Source organism: Protopterus annectens, chromosome 12.part0, assembly GCF_019279795.1.
Source record: "Protopterus annectens isolate FY-2018-M chromosome 12.part0, PAN1.0, whole genome shotgun sequence".
NCBI classification, from domain to species: Eukaryota; Metazoa; Chordata; order Ceratodontiformes; family Protopteridae; genus Protopterus; species Protopterus annectens.
The window spans coordinates 991,355,124-991,368,112 of NC_056746.1; the positions used below are offsets into that span (position 1 = coordinate 991,355,124).

A 12,989-nucleotide genomic window follows, 5' to 3' on the forward strand; every position below is an offset into this window, starting at 1 on the left:
GTGTGTGGGTCTGGCACCGTAGGTGCCCTTGGTATTACTGCATCATTTACAGCTTGTAAATCTTGGACCATACGCCATTCTCCATTTGCTTTCTTAACAGGAAATAAGGGCGTGTTACATGGTGAATCAGGAGATTCCACCAGCACCCCTTCCTTAAGTAAAGCTGCTATAACAGGTTTGATTCCTACCTCTGCATCTTTTCTTAAGGGATACTATCTTTTCTGTGGTCTAAATGTTGACTTTGGCATAATAGTAACTGGTCCCGCTGTACGAATAAGTCCTACATCTGACTTTCCTGTTGACCAAAGAGTTCCTGGTATATTCTGTAAGGCATTCTCTTCCTCCTTCAATAGGAGTGCTAATCAGCTGTCCTTGCTAGACTGCAAGTGCACGGCTGGGTGGGTCTGAATTATCCAATTCAACTTCTGCCTTTGTATTCCCTGTTCTGACAGTTCTAACTCTGTCTGCTTTTCCCATCTCGTGACTTTTTCTCCTAAGTCTACTCATTTTACATTCTTGTTCTTAGTTAAGCTAACATGTGGTAATCAATTAGATTTATAGAGTGCAAAGAACTCCTGGGGCAATGAACAGCTGGCTACACTGTTCCCTTCCATGTCCCAGTACAGATTATGTAATATCAATCTGTTTGCACGATTTCTAAACAATTCTTGCTCATATCCCTTATCAGGTCCTGGTGTGTTACAATAATACACAGTACAGTGCAACAGATGTTGTTTATCAATGTCAAGGGAGGGGAACATGCTGATAGCTACGTTCATCAACTCTTCGGTCACTGCCCCTGGACCAGTTGTAACCAAGTCCTGGCTGTACCAATAAAATATTTCACCATCCGATTGCACTGCAAAGGTATCAATTTGTCGCTGTGCTTCCATACCCTGCATAGTCGGAACTACTGCTATACCAAATAGCTGCATAAGGTCTCTGCCCAAGAGGTTTACTGGGCATTTTGCAGAAACAACAATTTTGCTTTTCTGGGTCAATCCTGAAACAGGATCAGTTATTGCAATATTGTGGGAGAGGGGCTCCTGATACAGCTGTCCATTAGCTGCTTTCACTAATATGTAATCAGGTGACTCTGAATTCTCTGGTAGTTTGGAGGGATGTATCAGGGTCCGTGATGCCCCTGAGTCACACAAGAATTTGACTTCCCTCCCTTCTACCAGGAGTGTAACTTCTGGTTTTGTGTTTGCTAAATAGAGCTCTAAGCTCAATAAAGCTAAATCCAATATTTCATTTTCTTCACTATCCATAACTTCCTGCACTTCCTCTATTTCTTCTGTCACATCCTCTACTCCCTCTATCACATTCTCATTTGTCATTTCCCCGCTATCCCCTTCTAGTGATTCTTGACTATCATATAGTCAGTCCTCACCCTCCTTGTCCTCCGTGGTTGCCTTCTTGTTTTTCTTGCAATCCCTTGCCAAGTGTCCCTTTTTACTGCATTTAAAACATTCACCCCTTTTCTTTCACCCTTCAAAGTCCTCTGATCAGATTGTTTGTTTCCCTGGGCATTTCTCTTGCCCTTTTTCCCGGACTGTACTACATAAACTTCTGCTCCATCTTCTACAGAAAATACTTGGGCTTTCTTTTTCTTTTTGCTATTAAAATGCCTTTCGGCATGCCTAGCATATTCAAGTAATGACTGTAACCTGCTTGTACGATGATCTACCATGTGCTTTGTAATAAAACTGCTTATGGGTGCAATGCTGCCTTTCAAAAATGCATTCTTTAACTGCTGCTCATATGGGGAATCATGTGTCTGATCTTCAGGAACCTGCACTCCACAATGGTTATTAAAACATTCTAACAGTCTGGCATAATATCTGTCAATAGTTTCACCTTCTTGTTGGATGCATTGATTAATGCAAGTCCAGTCTGCCCTAGGCTTCCATTTCTCAGAGATGCAGTCTGAAAGACTTTTTACTCTGTTGTCTAGCTCTGCGCTGCTATGTGGGAGGGGCCTGAACGCAGCGTCACGGGGATTCCAGTTGCCACTAATCATGTGCCAATCTGGTCCCACAATTTGTCTGACTACTTTTTCTACCTCTTCTCCATTTAAATTATAACTCAACTTCATTCCTTGCAAATCTTCTAATAACTTTCTAAAATTAACTTTTGGATGAGGAATTCCCTCAGTGGCTTTCCGGATGTCTTCCAGAGTCCAGGGTCTATACACTACAATAGTTGGGTCCTGACCTTCTTGTCCTGCCTGAGGATTAGGCACTTCTATAAGTGGGCATATTTCTTCTTCACTCATAGATCGTGAATTTCTACCCATTTGATATAATTCAATGTCCCCTTTTGAGTTATCTGCCCGTGTTCGAGACCTGGTCTCGATGGGATCTCTAATAAACGGTTTTGCTTTTGTAGTGTCTCTATTTACAGCGACAGCAGGATATCACGGGGGTGGACTAACTTATTCACTTGCTTCATATTCTGGTAAGGGAGGTGGAGGGGACGATGCTATTACTAAGTTATTGTCCTCCTTATCTAAAAACATTGTTTTTGAATTATTATTCTTTTGTTCCCTGCGGTTTACTTCCTCAATCCACCTGTGTGCCTGAGGAATTCCTAATTGGCGCTGCTTTTTTACCAGACCTTTGGAATCGGTTTTAAGCTGTTTGACAAGTTTGATAAGCGAGGATTTTTCTAATTTACCATCAAATTCATACTTATCAACCCATTTTGAATAGTATTTAATATTATCAGCATGCTGTGACTGCATGTATTTCACGTCTTCGGTTAACGGCGGATTTTGGGATCTTTTTGTGCAATTATTACCCATTTTGTTCTACCCTTTTAATCATTACGTAACTCCGTATTTTTTAACGTGGTACCACGGATTTTGTTATAGCCTCTTCAGAATGACTGCCTACCTGCTCTGTTTCCCTGATCTATGACAAGACAGTAATCTTTTTGTCCCTGACTTGTAAAAACAAAGTCTCAACAAAACAATGCAAATCTAGTCCCTGATCTAAAACAGAAAAAAGGTAGATTCACCTTACCTGAGCCTTCGTGATTGATCACCTGGTTCGTGTAAACCCGTCCTTCAGTCGCAGATCAGAAAGTGGCTGGCCTCTTTTGTACGACAATTCAGTCAGAGGGCTTTTCAAATAAGAAGAACCGATGTGGTTTCTTCCCCGTACGGTTTCAAGCCACATGGCTTGTCTGATCCGAGGCGAAGTGAGGGTTTCTGGCTCGAGGGACCAATCTGTCAAAGGAAAAAACTTCAAAGACCAATACACGTAAGGTTCAGTTAAGGCACATTTAATAACTTGCAGCAAGGAGACAAAAACATGCAAATACAGGATTTTGCCTAACTACTAACAGTTAGTATGCTATTCTTATACTGTTTTAGAAGACATGGCCTTCTATGGCTGACGTAATTAAACACAACTTTCAGTATTGTTCTACAGCAGATGTTACTCACATTTTCTGCTGACATGACTATATTTGCGAAAAACATTTTGAGAAAAACAACCTGGCCTTGGTGGGCCCTAGCCCGTTACAAGCTTCTATTGTGTAATTCTAATACATGTGTTACATTTCAAGGTACTTCTCTAACTTAAGCACAAGCAAATGCTGATTGCAGTTCATATTTTCAAGCAGTCTTTGTTCTGATTATCTATAGCTTCTGCAGCTGTGTATTTTCTCACAGCACAAGCGGAACTCCTTGTCTAAGTTTCATAACATTAATACAAGTGGTATTGTTCTACTCATTATTTTCCTGACACAAGCAGAAATCATCTGCTTCTCAGTAAATTTCCAAGGCATAAGCAAAGATTTTAGCTGTGCATATTTCATGACAATACAAGGTCAGAAAGCTTCTGTAATTTGTACAGATTTATGCAGTGTAAAATAGAATAAATGTGTTAACCCTTTTCAAGCTCTAAATGCACTAAGCATATTACTAATACATATACTAATACATATTTTTCTGACAAAAATATTAAATAATAACTATAGGAATCAATCAGAGGTGGTCAGAAAGGAATGGAAAGAAAGACTGGACAAACATTCACAAAAAAACAATGGGGGGGGATATATGTATGGCTCCCGCATATACAACAAAGTCTTGAAGAGTTAGGATTTTTGCTTGGAAGTGGTGGCATATGTATTTTTATACCCCAAGCAGACTCCAAAGAATTTTTCCTCAGGTAGATTGCATATGTTGTACGTTTGCCAGGGAATAAAGAAGCAATTGGGAACATATTTTGGGAGTGTAACGAGTTGTCAGATTTGAAATATTCCCTGCAGACTACTCTAACATAAATACTAGATGAGAAAACTGGTGTAACTAAGGGACATAACTGATATTGTCTAGACATAAAAAGATCTTGCTGAGTTTACTTCTGGTGGCTTCCAAAGATGCAATTATTAGGAAATAGAAGTCAAAGTCTAAATCAATCGTACTAGAAGTAGTGACTAGTAACAGAATTATGAACTGAAAGTGGGATTTTTAGAAAAGCTTATCAGCAAATTACATAGAAAAATGGGAATTGTGTAAACAATACATGCAGAAAAATGTTTTGGAGGAGGGAATGATGTTTAAGGGAAAGCAGGAACTGAATGATCTATGTAATGTTCAAATGACAATGACTATATAGAAGATTATACGTGATGTAAAATATTTGAAACTGAAAATATGTCAATATAATTTGTTTTAATTAATATAAATGTATGATTGCCTATGTCAACAGTGGTAATTCAACAAAGATGTTTCTTGTTAATAAAAGGAAAGATTGACTCTACAGCAGAAGGGTTATATTCAGTATGGTTCTCATAAGTGAAACTATCTACAGTGTTAAGGCATTCTTGAATATGCTCTAGAGGTTCACCTTCTGCAGGCATTCTTGAATATGCTCTAGAGGTTCACCTTCTGCAGGCGTTCTTGAATATGCTCTAGAGGTTCACCTTCTGGAGGAGGAGTTGGTAATTCCCACATGAGATTGCTACCTAATGTTCTTCTTTTCAGTCTTTTCATCTTTGTGTCATCTGTCATTTGTTCATGTAGAATCTGACCTACTAGTTTAACAATGTTTTTTATCAGATTAGATAAGAATAACTTCAGAAAAGAGAACTGATGAAGGAGCTATAAGTTTGGTAATAATTACAGAGGGAAAAAAAATTAACTGAAACTGTATTTTCATTATTAAATGTGATGAAAGTGACAGTGGTCTAGCAGGTACTGAGTTTGTAGTTTCCAAACTACCCTTTGATTCATGACTAGAGAGTTTGCTTGCATTAATTGCAAAACTATGGACTGGGGCCTGCTTGGATATGGCACCAGAGCTTGTCAAATCACAGTCAACAATGTGGACTGCATAACTTACCTTACTAGCTTACTTACTTCTTTTAAGATTTATATTCCTTGTGATTTTTCTCTTTTTAGCTTTTTTGGTGAATTAGAGTATCTCAAGTGTGAATCTTTCTGTATTTTTTTTTTAGTTTGTCTTCTTGAATTTAGTATAGAAGTTTGAGTAGATTCAGCTGTGCTAACATCATTGTTGCCCTCGTTGTTGTTAATAGGAACACTAAGACGAACAAGTAATCTGTCCATAGGTATTGTTTTTACAGTTAATTAGAAGTACACATTCCAGGATTCCACAAATAATACAACGGTATGTAGAAAAGTGTTGTTAATACAGTGACAATCAGTAGAATCATCCATAAGTTTACCTTCTAAGATTTTGTGTAACAATTCAACTTTGAAGGAGTTTGAATTTGTACTAATTAAGTTAGCTTCACATTTACTACACAGCTTCTGCATTGTAACAGAAATCTGTATTGAATTATGTTGTCCAACGCATAAGAGTTCGATGTGAACATTCTTAGTGCAGCAAAAAACAGCCTGTATATATTAACCAAACAATATTTTGCTGCGCTAAGAATGTATATTTTGATAACTAGACAAGTGATAGGATCCTGGTGTGTTCTTTTCATGTATAATCATATCTGCTTTCAGTACTGTTTGCTTTTCCATATTAGTCACATATAAATGCACTTTTGAATAATCCTTAAACCATAGCTCTCAACATTCAATCTCCAAAATGTGGTACATTGTCACTCATAATGTGGAACAAATGGCCAAATGTGAAACATTCACTAACAACTTTAGATAGGAAGCTCCCAGCATTGTTAAGCATGTTACTTTATATGTATAAAAAGTGGTTTTCATGAGTTAATACAATTTAGTATTATTCTCTGTGGATATTAGTTAAACATTCTTAATAATGAATGTGTAATATAAACCCTTTCATTATGGAACACAAACATACCACTCAACTGTCCAGATTTTCACAGAATGCCCAGATTTTATTCTCATATTTTTGGTCTGTTTCACCAAAAATTGTTTTCTGGCAAATCACTGAGGACTGATGTCTGATAATAATGACAGAATTTTGAGTTTTAGGCTTCGTAGCCTTTATAAAATTCACGCTAATGTGAAACCTGTTATTCTATCAACTTTCTAAGTTTGTAAGAGCAATATTTAAAAATTGTCCCTATTTTTGGGCCTTTGTCTCCCCATTTTTATGGCTTTGTCCAGATTTCTTGCTCTAAGAGGTTGAAACACCAAGGAACATGGACTTTTCAAAATGGGGTATACTTATATACCTGCAGCTGTGAACAATGATAAAATTTAAGACAACTACCCAACACTGTAAACATTACAAATAGTATTATTTACGTCTAATTTCCTTTTACTAATGTTTGCCTGGAAAAACACTTTCAACAAATGCACAAATTATTTAGTGTGTGTGTGTGTGTGTGTGTGTGTGTGTGTGTGTGTGTGTGTGTATGTGTGTGTGTGTGTGTGTTCAACAAGTGGGTAAAGTCATACTTCTCAGGTGCACCTCATTTTGAGGAACATTCCTCATTTGGGGTATTAAAAAGTTCATGTTCCTCGAAGTTCCACATTGAATGTGTGACAGACCATTTCAATGTTAGCAATATTTTAAATGATATCAATGGTAAATAGAACTGAATCACATTATTTAATTAAAAGACCTATTCCATAAGTAAAATTATACAACCCCCCATGAATACTCCAAAACGTGCAGGCTGATTGGTCAGCATGCACGTTGTAAATCAGACTTATACTAATGGAAAAAGGTCCGGTCGCCCGGACTTTTTCCATTAGTATAAGTCTTTTTTACAGCAACGGAGAACGCAAGATCTCTGTTGCTTTTTAGACACTGTCTCGCTATGTTAAAGGAGTTTAACATAGCGAGACAGCTTTAAAAAAAGTAACAAGAGATCTTCCTTTCTCCGTTGCTTTTTTTAAAGCTGTCTAGCTATGTTAAATGGGTTTAACATAGCGCAACAGCTTTAAAAAAAGCAACAGAGATTCTCCGTTGTTTTTTTTAAAGCTGCCTCACTATGTTAAACTCCTTTAACATAGCGAGACACTTTGTAAAAAGCAGCGGAGATCTTGCTTTCTCCGTTGCCTCCACCCACAGCTCTGATGTACTGCGTAAGCATACGCATGCGCAGTACATCAGAAATGCCGCAGAATACCAGACAGCTACGGAAGGGCAGCAAGGAGGCATTATACAATCCCTTTATTTAAGAAAAGTATTTTTTTTCTTAAATAATGTCATTGTATAATAGCAATAACCCACTTCTGGGTGTAGATAATGCTGGATTTACCCACGGTTGTCTTTGTTTGGCCACTCTGACTTCGCCCTCGTGACCAAACCACACCAACAGTGGGTAAATCCAGTATTTCCCACACCCAGGTGTGGGTTATTGCTTAAATAACACATTTTGGCCATCCTATGAGATTTCTAGTTTAAGTTGTTAGTAAGCCATTAGTAAGTGTTCCACATTTTGCCCATTTGTTTCACATTGTGAGAAGTAGTGTTCGTCATTTTGGAGATGGAAGGTTGAGAGCTATGGGTAAAGTAACTTCTAACACTAAAAAACGCTGCAGAAGTGTTAACATAAAAGCAATTTTCAACAACAAGAAATGGATACACTCATTCACAGGAAAGAGAGGGCGTGGAACACAGTCCGTCTTTTTCCTAAAAGCTGTCAGAGCCATACTGCGTTTACACCCATTAGCTATTATTACCTCCCATCCATGCAGGCCGGTTTTAACATATTTCGTCCTGTAGTGCTAACACTGCTATCAGGAAGGACCATTCAGCCAAACCCGTTTTATCTCCTGAGGATGACATAATCCACTCCACTTTTTCATTTTCACCTTAGCAAGAAAAATTGCTGAACAGCTAGTCCTGCGTCCTTAGCAGACATTTGTTTGCTTTATGAATTTGTATTGTACCTACAACTGGAGAACACCGACAGACTGATTAAAAAGAAAAGAAAAGAAAAATACAGTCAGCATGTCTTTGGTAGTAGAGCATTTGCATGCTGAAAGTGTGCAGAAGTCTTCGCTTCTCTTGCTTTGTTGACATGGCCCTGATGTGGCAGCTGGGGGCAGCCCCGAGCACGAGCCGCGGGGCAGGCTGGTGGGCAGAACCAGGCGTGTCTTGGGTAGCCGCTGTTTAAATTGGGGAACCAAAAAAGGGAGGCTGCCTTTAGGGGGAGCCTCTAAAACAGGAAAGTCGTGGTCCGAGTTCTACGGACTTACCTTAGAAAGAAACCTATCCCCAGACTGGCGCTGAGCCCAACAAGCATGGACAACGTTAACACCAACAGCAATGCGCCCACTTTTGACAAGCCCAAGGTGAGCGATCAGTCAGTGTGTGTGTGTGTGTGTGTGTGTGTGTGTGTTCCAGCACTTTGTGTATCAGCTCGTGGGACCGTTGTTGGGGGCGATGGCAAACAGCAGTGATCTAGCTGCATTTTGGGGTGGTATTATGTGAGGGAAGAATTACTTCTTGGTGGACTCGGGTACCACACCATAGGGGAGCCAGCATAAGTAGTAAATGGCTGTACAAATGTTGGATTGTGTTGAAGTGTTCGGAAAATAAAACCCGGGAAAAACCACAGCTCAGTTTAATAGTTGGCTATTCCTGAGTCTTGCTCTGCAGAATTAGTTGATCGGGGAATGTAAGTAAACCCGGGACTCCACAGTATCAATTTATGTGTAGTTTGTGATGCAAATACTTCCTGCTTGTTTTGTGCTAAATCATAAATACAGAAGGACTGTTTTCGGCAGATTACTACTTGCTTCTGCTGGCAGCATGACCTAAGTTATGTATCCGCATCAAAGACAATACAACTGGGTTAAGTAAAATCCGAGATTTGCAGAAGTAAACAGCAGGTGCTCAAAAATAAATTATTAGTAATGAAACCGAGGAAGCACATGGTGAGCACAGGGGAATGCAGGCACGTGTAAATGTGTTAAAAGCACAACAGAAATGGAAGTTTAGATATTGCACCATACCTAGTCAGTGAAGCTTATAATAGGATGGAGTCTTCAGAGACAAATCTTAGTTTCAAAAAGTTGATTAGAAGGAAAAAAAAACACTTGTACTGTTTTGCTGGAGGAGAGAATGGAGATTCAAAAGGACATTTGCAAGTAAGTCTCAAAAATGGACTTTTGCAAATAAGTCATACAAAAAAAATCTTCATCTGACAGGGTGGAGATGGTAACAAGTTGAACTTGATGTGCGTCTTGTCAGAGATGTAGTCCTTCCTAGCCAAGTAATCAGTAGGAGATTAGGGATAGTGACAGTACCAGAAGTTAGAGTAGTTGGGATATCAGCATGTAATCTAGTCACCCATGTAGTAGCTGATATGTTTGCTGTAAAATGTGATATGTTTTTTTTTGTTTTGTTTACATGAATACAAGAGTAATGTAGGCATACCATTTGACAGAAGGATCACATTTGTTGTAAGGAGCTGGAAAGTAAGACTCAGCCTGCTGCAGGCATACACCTGTTAAGTGTACCTCATTTTGAGGAACATTCCTCATTTGGGGTCTTAAAAAGTTCACGTTCCTCAAAGTTCCACATTGAAAGGGTCTGAAATACATTCATTGTTAGCTGACATGTTAGCTACTACATGGGTGACTAGATTACATGCTGATCTCCCAACTACTCTAGCTTCCGGTACTGTCACTATCCCTAATCGCCTACTACTTACTTGGCTAGGAAGGACTACATCTCTGACAAGACGTACATAAAGTTCAACTTGTTACCATCTCCACCCTGTCAGATGAAGATTTTTTTGTATGACTTATTTGCAAGAGTCCATTTTTGAGACTTACTTGTAAATGTCCTTTTGAATCTCTCCTCCAGCAAAACAGTACAACTGATATAAATGGGAAATAGAGCCAAATCATATTTTTTTATTAAAATACATATTCTGCAACTAAAAATGTCACATTTTAGCCATCCTGTGAGCTTTCTAACTGAAGTTGTTAACAGCCCATTAGTAAGCTTTCCACATTCTGACCATTTGTTCCACATTATGAGAGGCAGTGTTCCTCATTTTGGAGATGGAAGGTTGAGAGTTATGCAGGAAGATTTATTAACAAGACAGATTATGTAAATGGTTATTAATTCTTTTGTCAGTTTACCTAAATAGGTGAGAAACTTTGTATACATTTAAACTAAACCATTGTTTCTGCAAAGTAATAAAGAAAGAATATATGGGTAGGTCAATGTCTGTAAAGCCCACCAGATTAGAGAATCAAATGATTCATTTTTGTCTGTTATTACAGACTTGAATTGTAGGTAGCTTTTTAGATAACACATAGTTTCAGAGTTTTAGACTTGCAGGTACTGTAGCTAAGTTAGGAATGCTGTTTAGTGTGGTTAAAGTTAACAGTCAGTTATGTGGATATGAGGGGCCATTCCCACAAAACATATCTAATGTATTAAAACAACTGTTCAGCTTGAAACTGAAATGGCCAATGTGGGGACCTCGGTGGACATACTGAAACAAGCATTTTTCTTTGTTATTCATGACTACAGATGATAAAAGAAGCAGTTGCTTTTAATTTATGTAATATTTACATTATCACTGTGCAGTGTAATATAAATAGTAAAATGTAGGTGAAATAAGATGGTGTAGACATAATGCAACTAGCTAAAGCAAATGGAATGAGAGAGTAAAGAAGGCAATAGGGTGCCAGTCTTGTTGACAAAACCTAAATAGCACAGGAACCTATTGAACATTAACTTACATCTCATTGTATGCAGTGCAATTGGAAAACCCTAGCATTATTGGGGAAAATGGGAAAGATAACAACATAATGCTCATTATTATGTGTTTCACAAGGTAGAAAACATCTGCTGCCAAAATAAACAAGAGATACCCCCACCAAGGGAATAGCCACAGTTATGACTACCACAAAATGCCTAGTATATTCAGTGGAGATATTTGTTTGTTGATGTCTTCTTATGACAGAATGCAATGACAGCATCTTTGGACTTACTAAGTGAATGGTTCCTTTGGGCTGTTTGCAGCATGAAAATCTGATTATTGTTGTCAGGTCGGTTAGCTATATCTTGTGTTATCTCTTTAGACCAGTATCACTCGAAGTTTTCTAGTTTAGGGCACCATACCCAGTCACAAGGAGAGCAAGAACATTAAAATAAGCAAGTTATGTGAGAAGCTAAAAGACAAACAGTGAGTGTTCATTACCATAGGCTTATAACATTTGCAGACATGCTAAGTACACTAAAAAAACATTGTCTTCTGCTCAGCTTCCCTTGCTAGTGTAAAAAAAAAGGTAAAGAAAAAAAGCTTGACTTTTGTCCATTTAATTTGTAATGGAAGGTGTTGTCTTCTGTGTCCCTAGTTCCTTGGGACAGTATGTCCTAAACCTAAAGATCTCTGTATTCATGACTGCTGAATTACTCACATCTGGTATATCTGCAAAGTTTGTAACAGTTGCCATGCTGTATGGCCAAGTTAATACAGAGATATAGTTTCCTCCTGTCCTTTTCTTAAGTAGGCTCTTACATCGTGAACAGATAACTGTTTTCTTTAAAAAAAATCCTCAATATCTACTTTCTGTTCTGACTTTCACACCATTCTGGATTATAGCAGTAAGACCCTATCCTAATAAACAGCTGGCATAAAGCTGGGACCACCCACAGGAGGGACACAAGACCAGCCTGGATCAGACGCACACAAACAAACACACACACCTAGGAACAGTGTAGTAACATAATTCAGCTTATCAACACATTTAACAACTGGAGCTGGAAAGTAGAAACTTGTACAGAAGTCCACGCAAATATGGGACATCAAGTAAACTGCACACAGAAGTTGCCACACCCTAGAAATGAACTGTTTTACAGTTGTGATACATTAGTGTTAACCACATTACTGAACAATACAAGCACTATGTACAAAAGAATAATTTTTTGATACTAATTATTTTTCATTGTGATGATTACATGTCTCTGGTTGTCAACGATGAAAAAGATATGTGGTTGATCTGTCTTGTTAGTATCCCTGTAGAGCCTATAAATTGATTACCTGAGTTTGAAATATAATGCTGTCCTTTTTATGTCAATTTCAAACATGGAATTTAAAGTTACCATCAACATGTAAACATTTTCTGGAGTAATATTGTGTAGTATCTATTTTTTTAGTCCCTTTCCACTAGTTTTTCCTATGCCTAGAAAAGCTGAAAGCATTATTTACATTTTAGGCACATAAAATAAAATTGTATTTTGGAGATCAGATACCAAACCAGGTTTCTGTGCTTTTAGATCCAGAAAATAGATCTAAAATTGGCATAGTAACAGTTACAGTTTATTTGTTTATTAACCTGATAAGTGGACTAATACATTTTATATATATATATAGATATATATATATATATATATATATATATATATATATATAAAATGTGTGTGTGTACAGAGCCGGATCAAGGTCAAATGGGGCCCTAGGCAGGGTAATGAATAGGGCCCTCCCATACACAGCCCCCCCAGCAGACATTTCTGTGTCCCATTACTTGGCTATTTCCCCCCAGTTACAATAAACACTGTTCAAAACTCTCAGTGTGCATTCTGTTTTCTACTTTGTATCTACAATGA

The 12,989-nt window shown here is 38.0% G+C and overlaps 1 protein-coding gene across 1 annotated transcript in view; it reads left to right on the plus strand.

The window, feature by feature from the left end:
* The first annotated feature begins 8,296 nt into the window (after nt 1–8,296).
* Nucleotides 8,297–12,989, plus strand: part of ADA (adenosine deaminase) — a 758,716-nt gene continuing 754,023 nt past the window's right edge. The window contains exon 1 of the mRNA XM_044090009.1: nt 8,297–8,710. Coding sequence (XP_043945944.1) covers nt 8,660–8,710 — 51 coding nt within the window. The 5' untranslated portion in view covers nt 8,297–8,659. The remainder of the gene's footprint in view (nt 8,711–12,989) is intronic.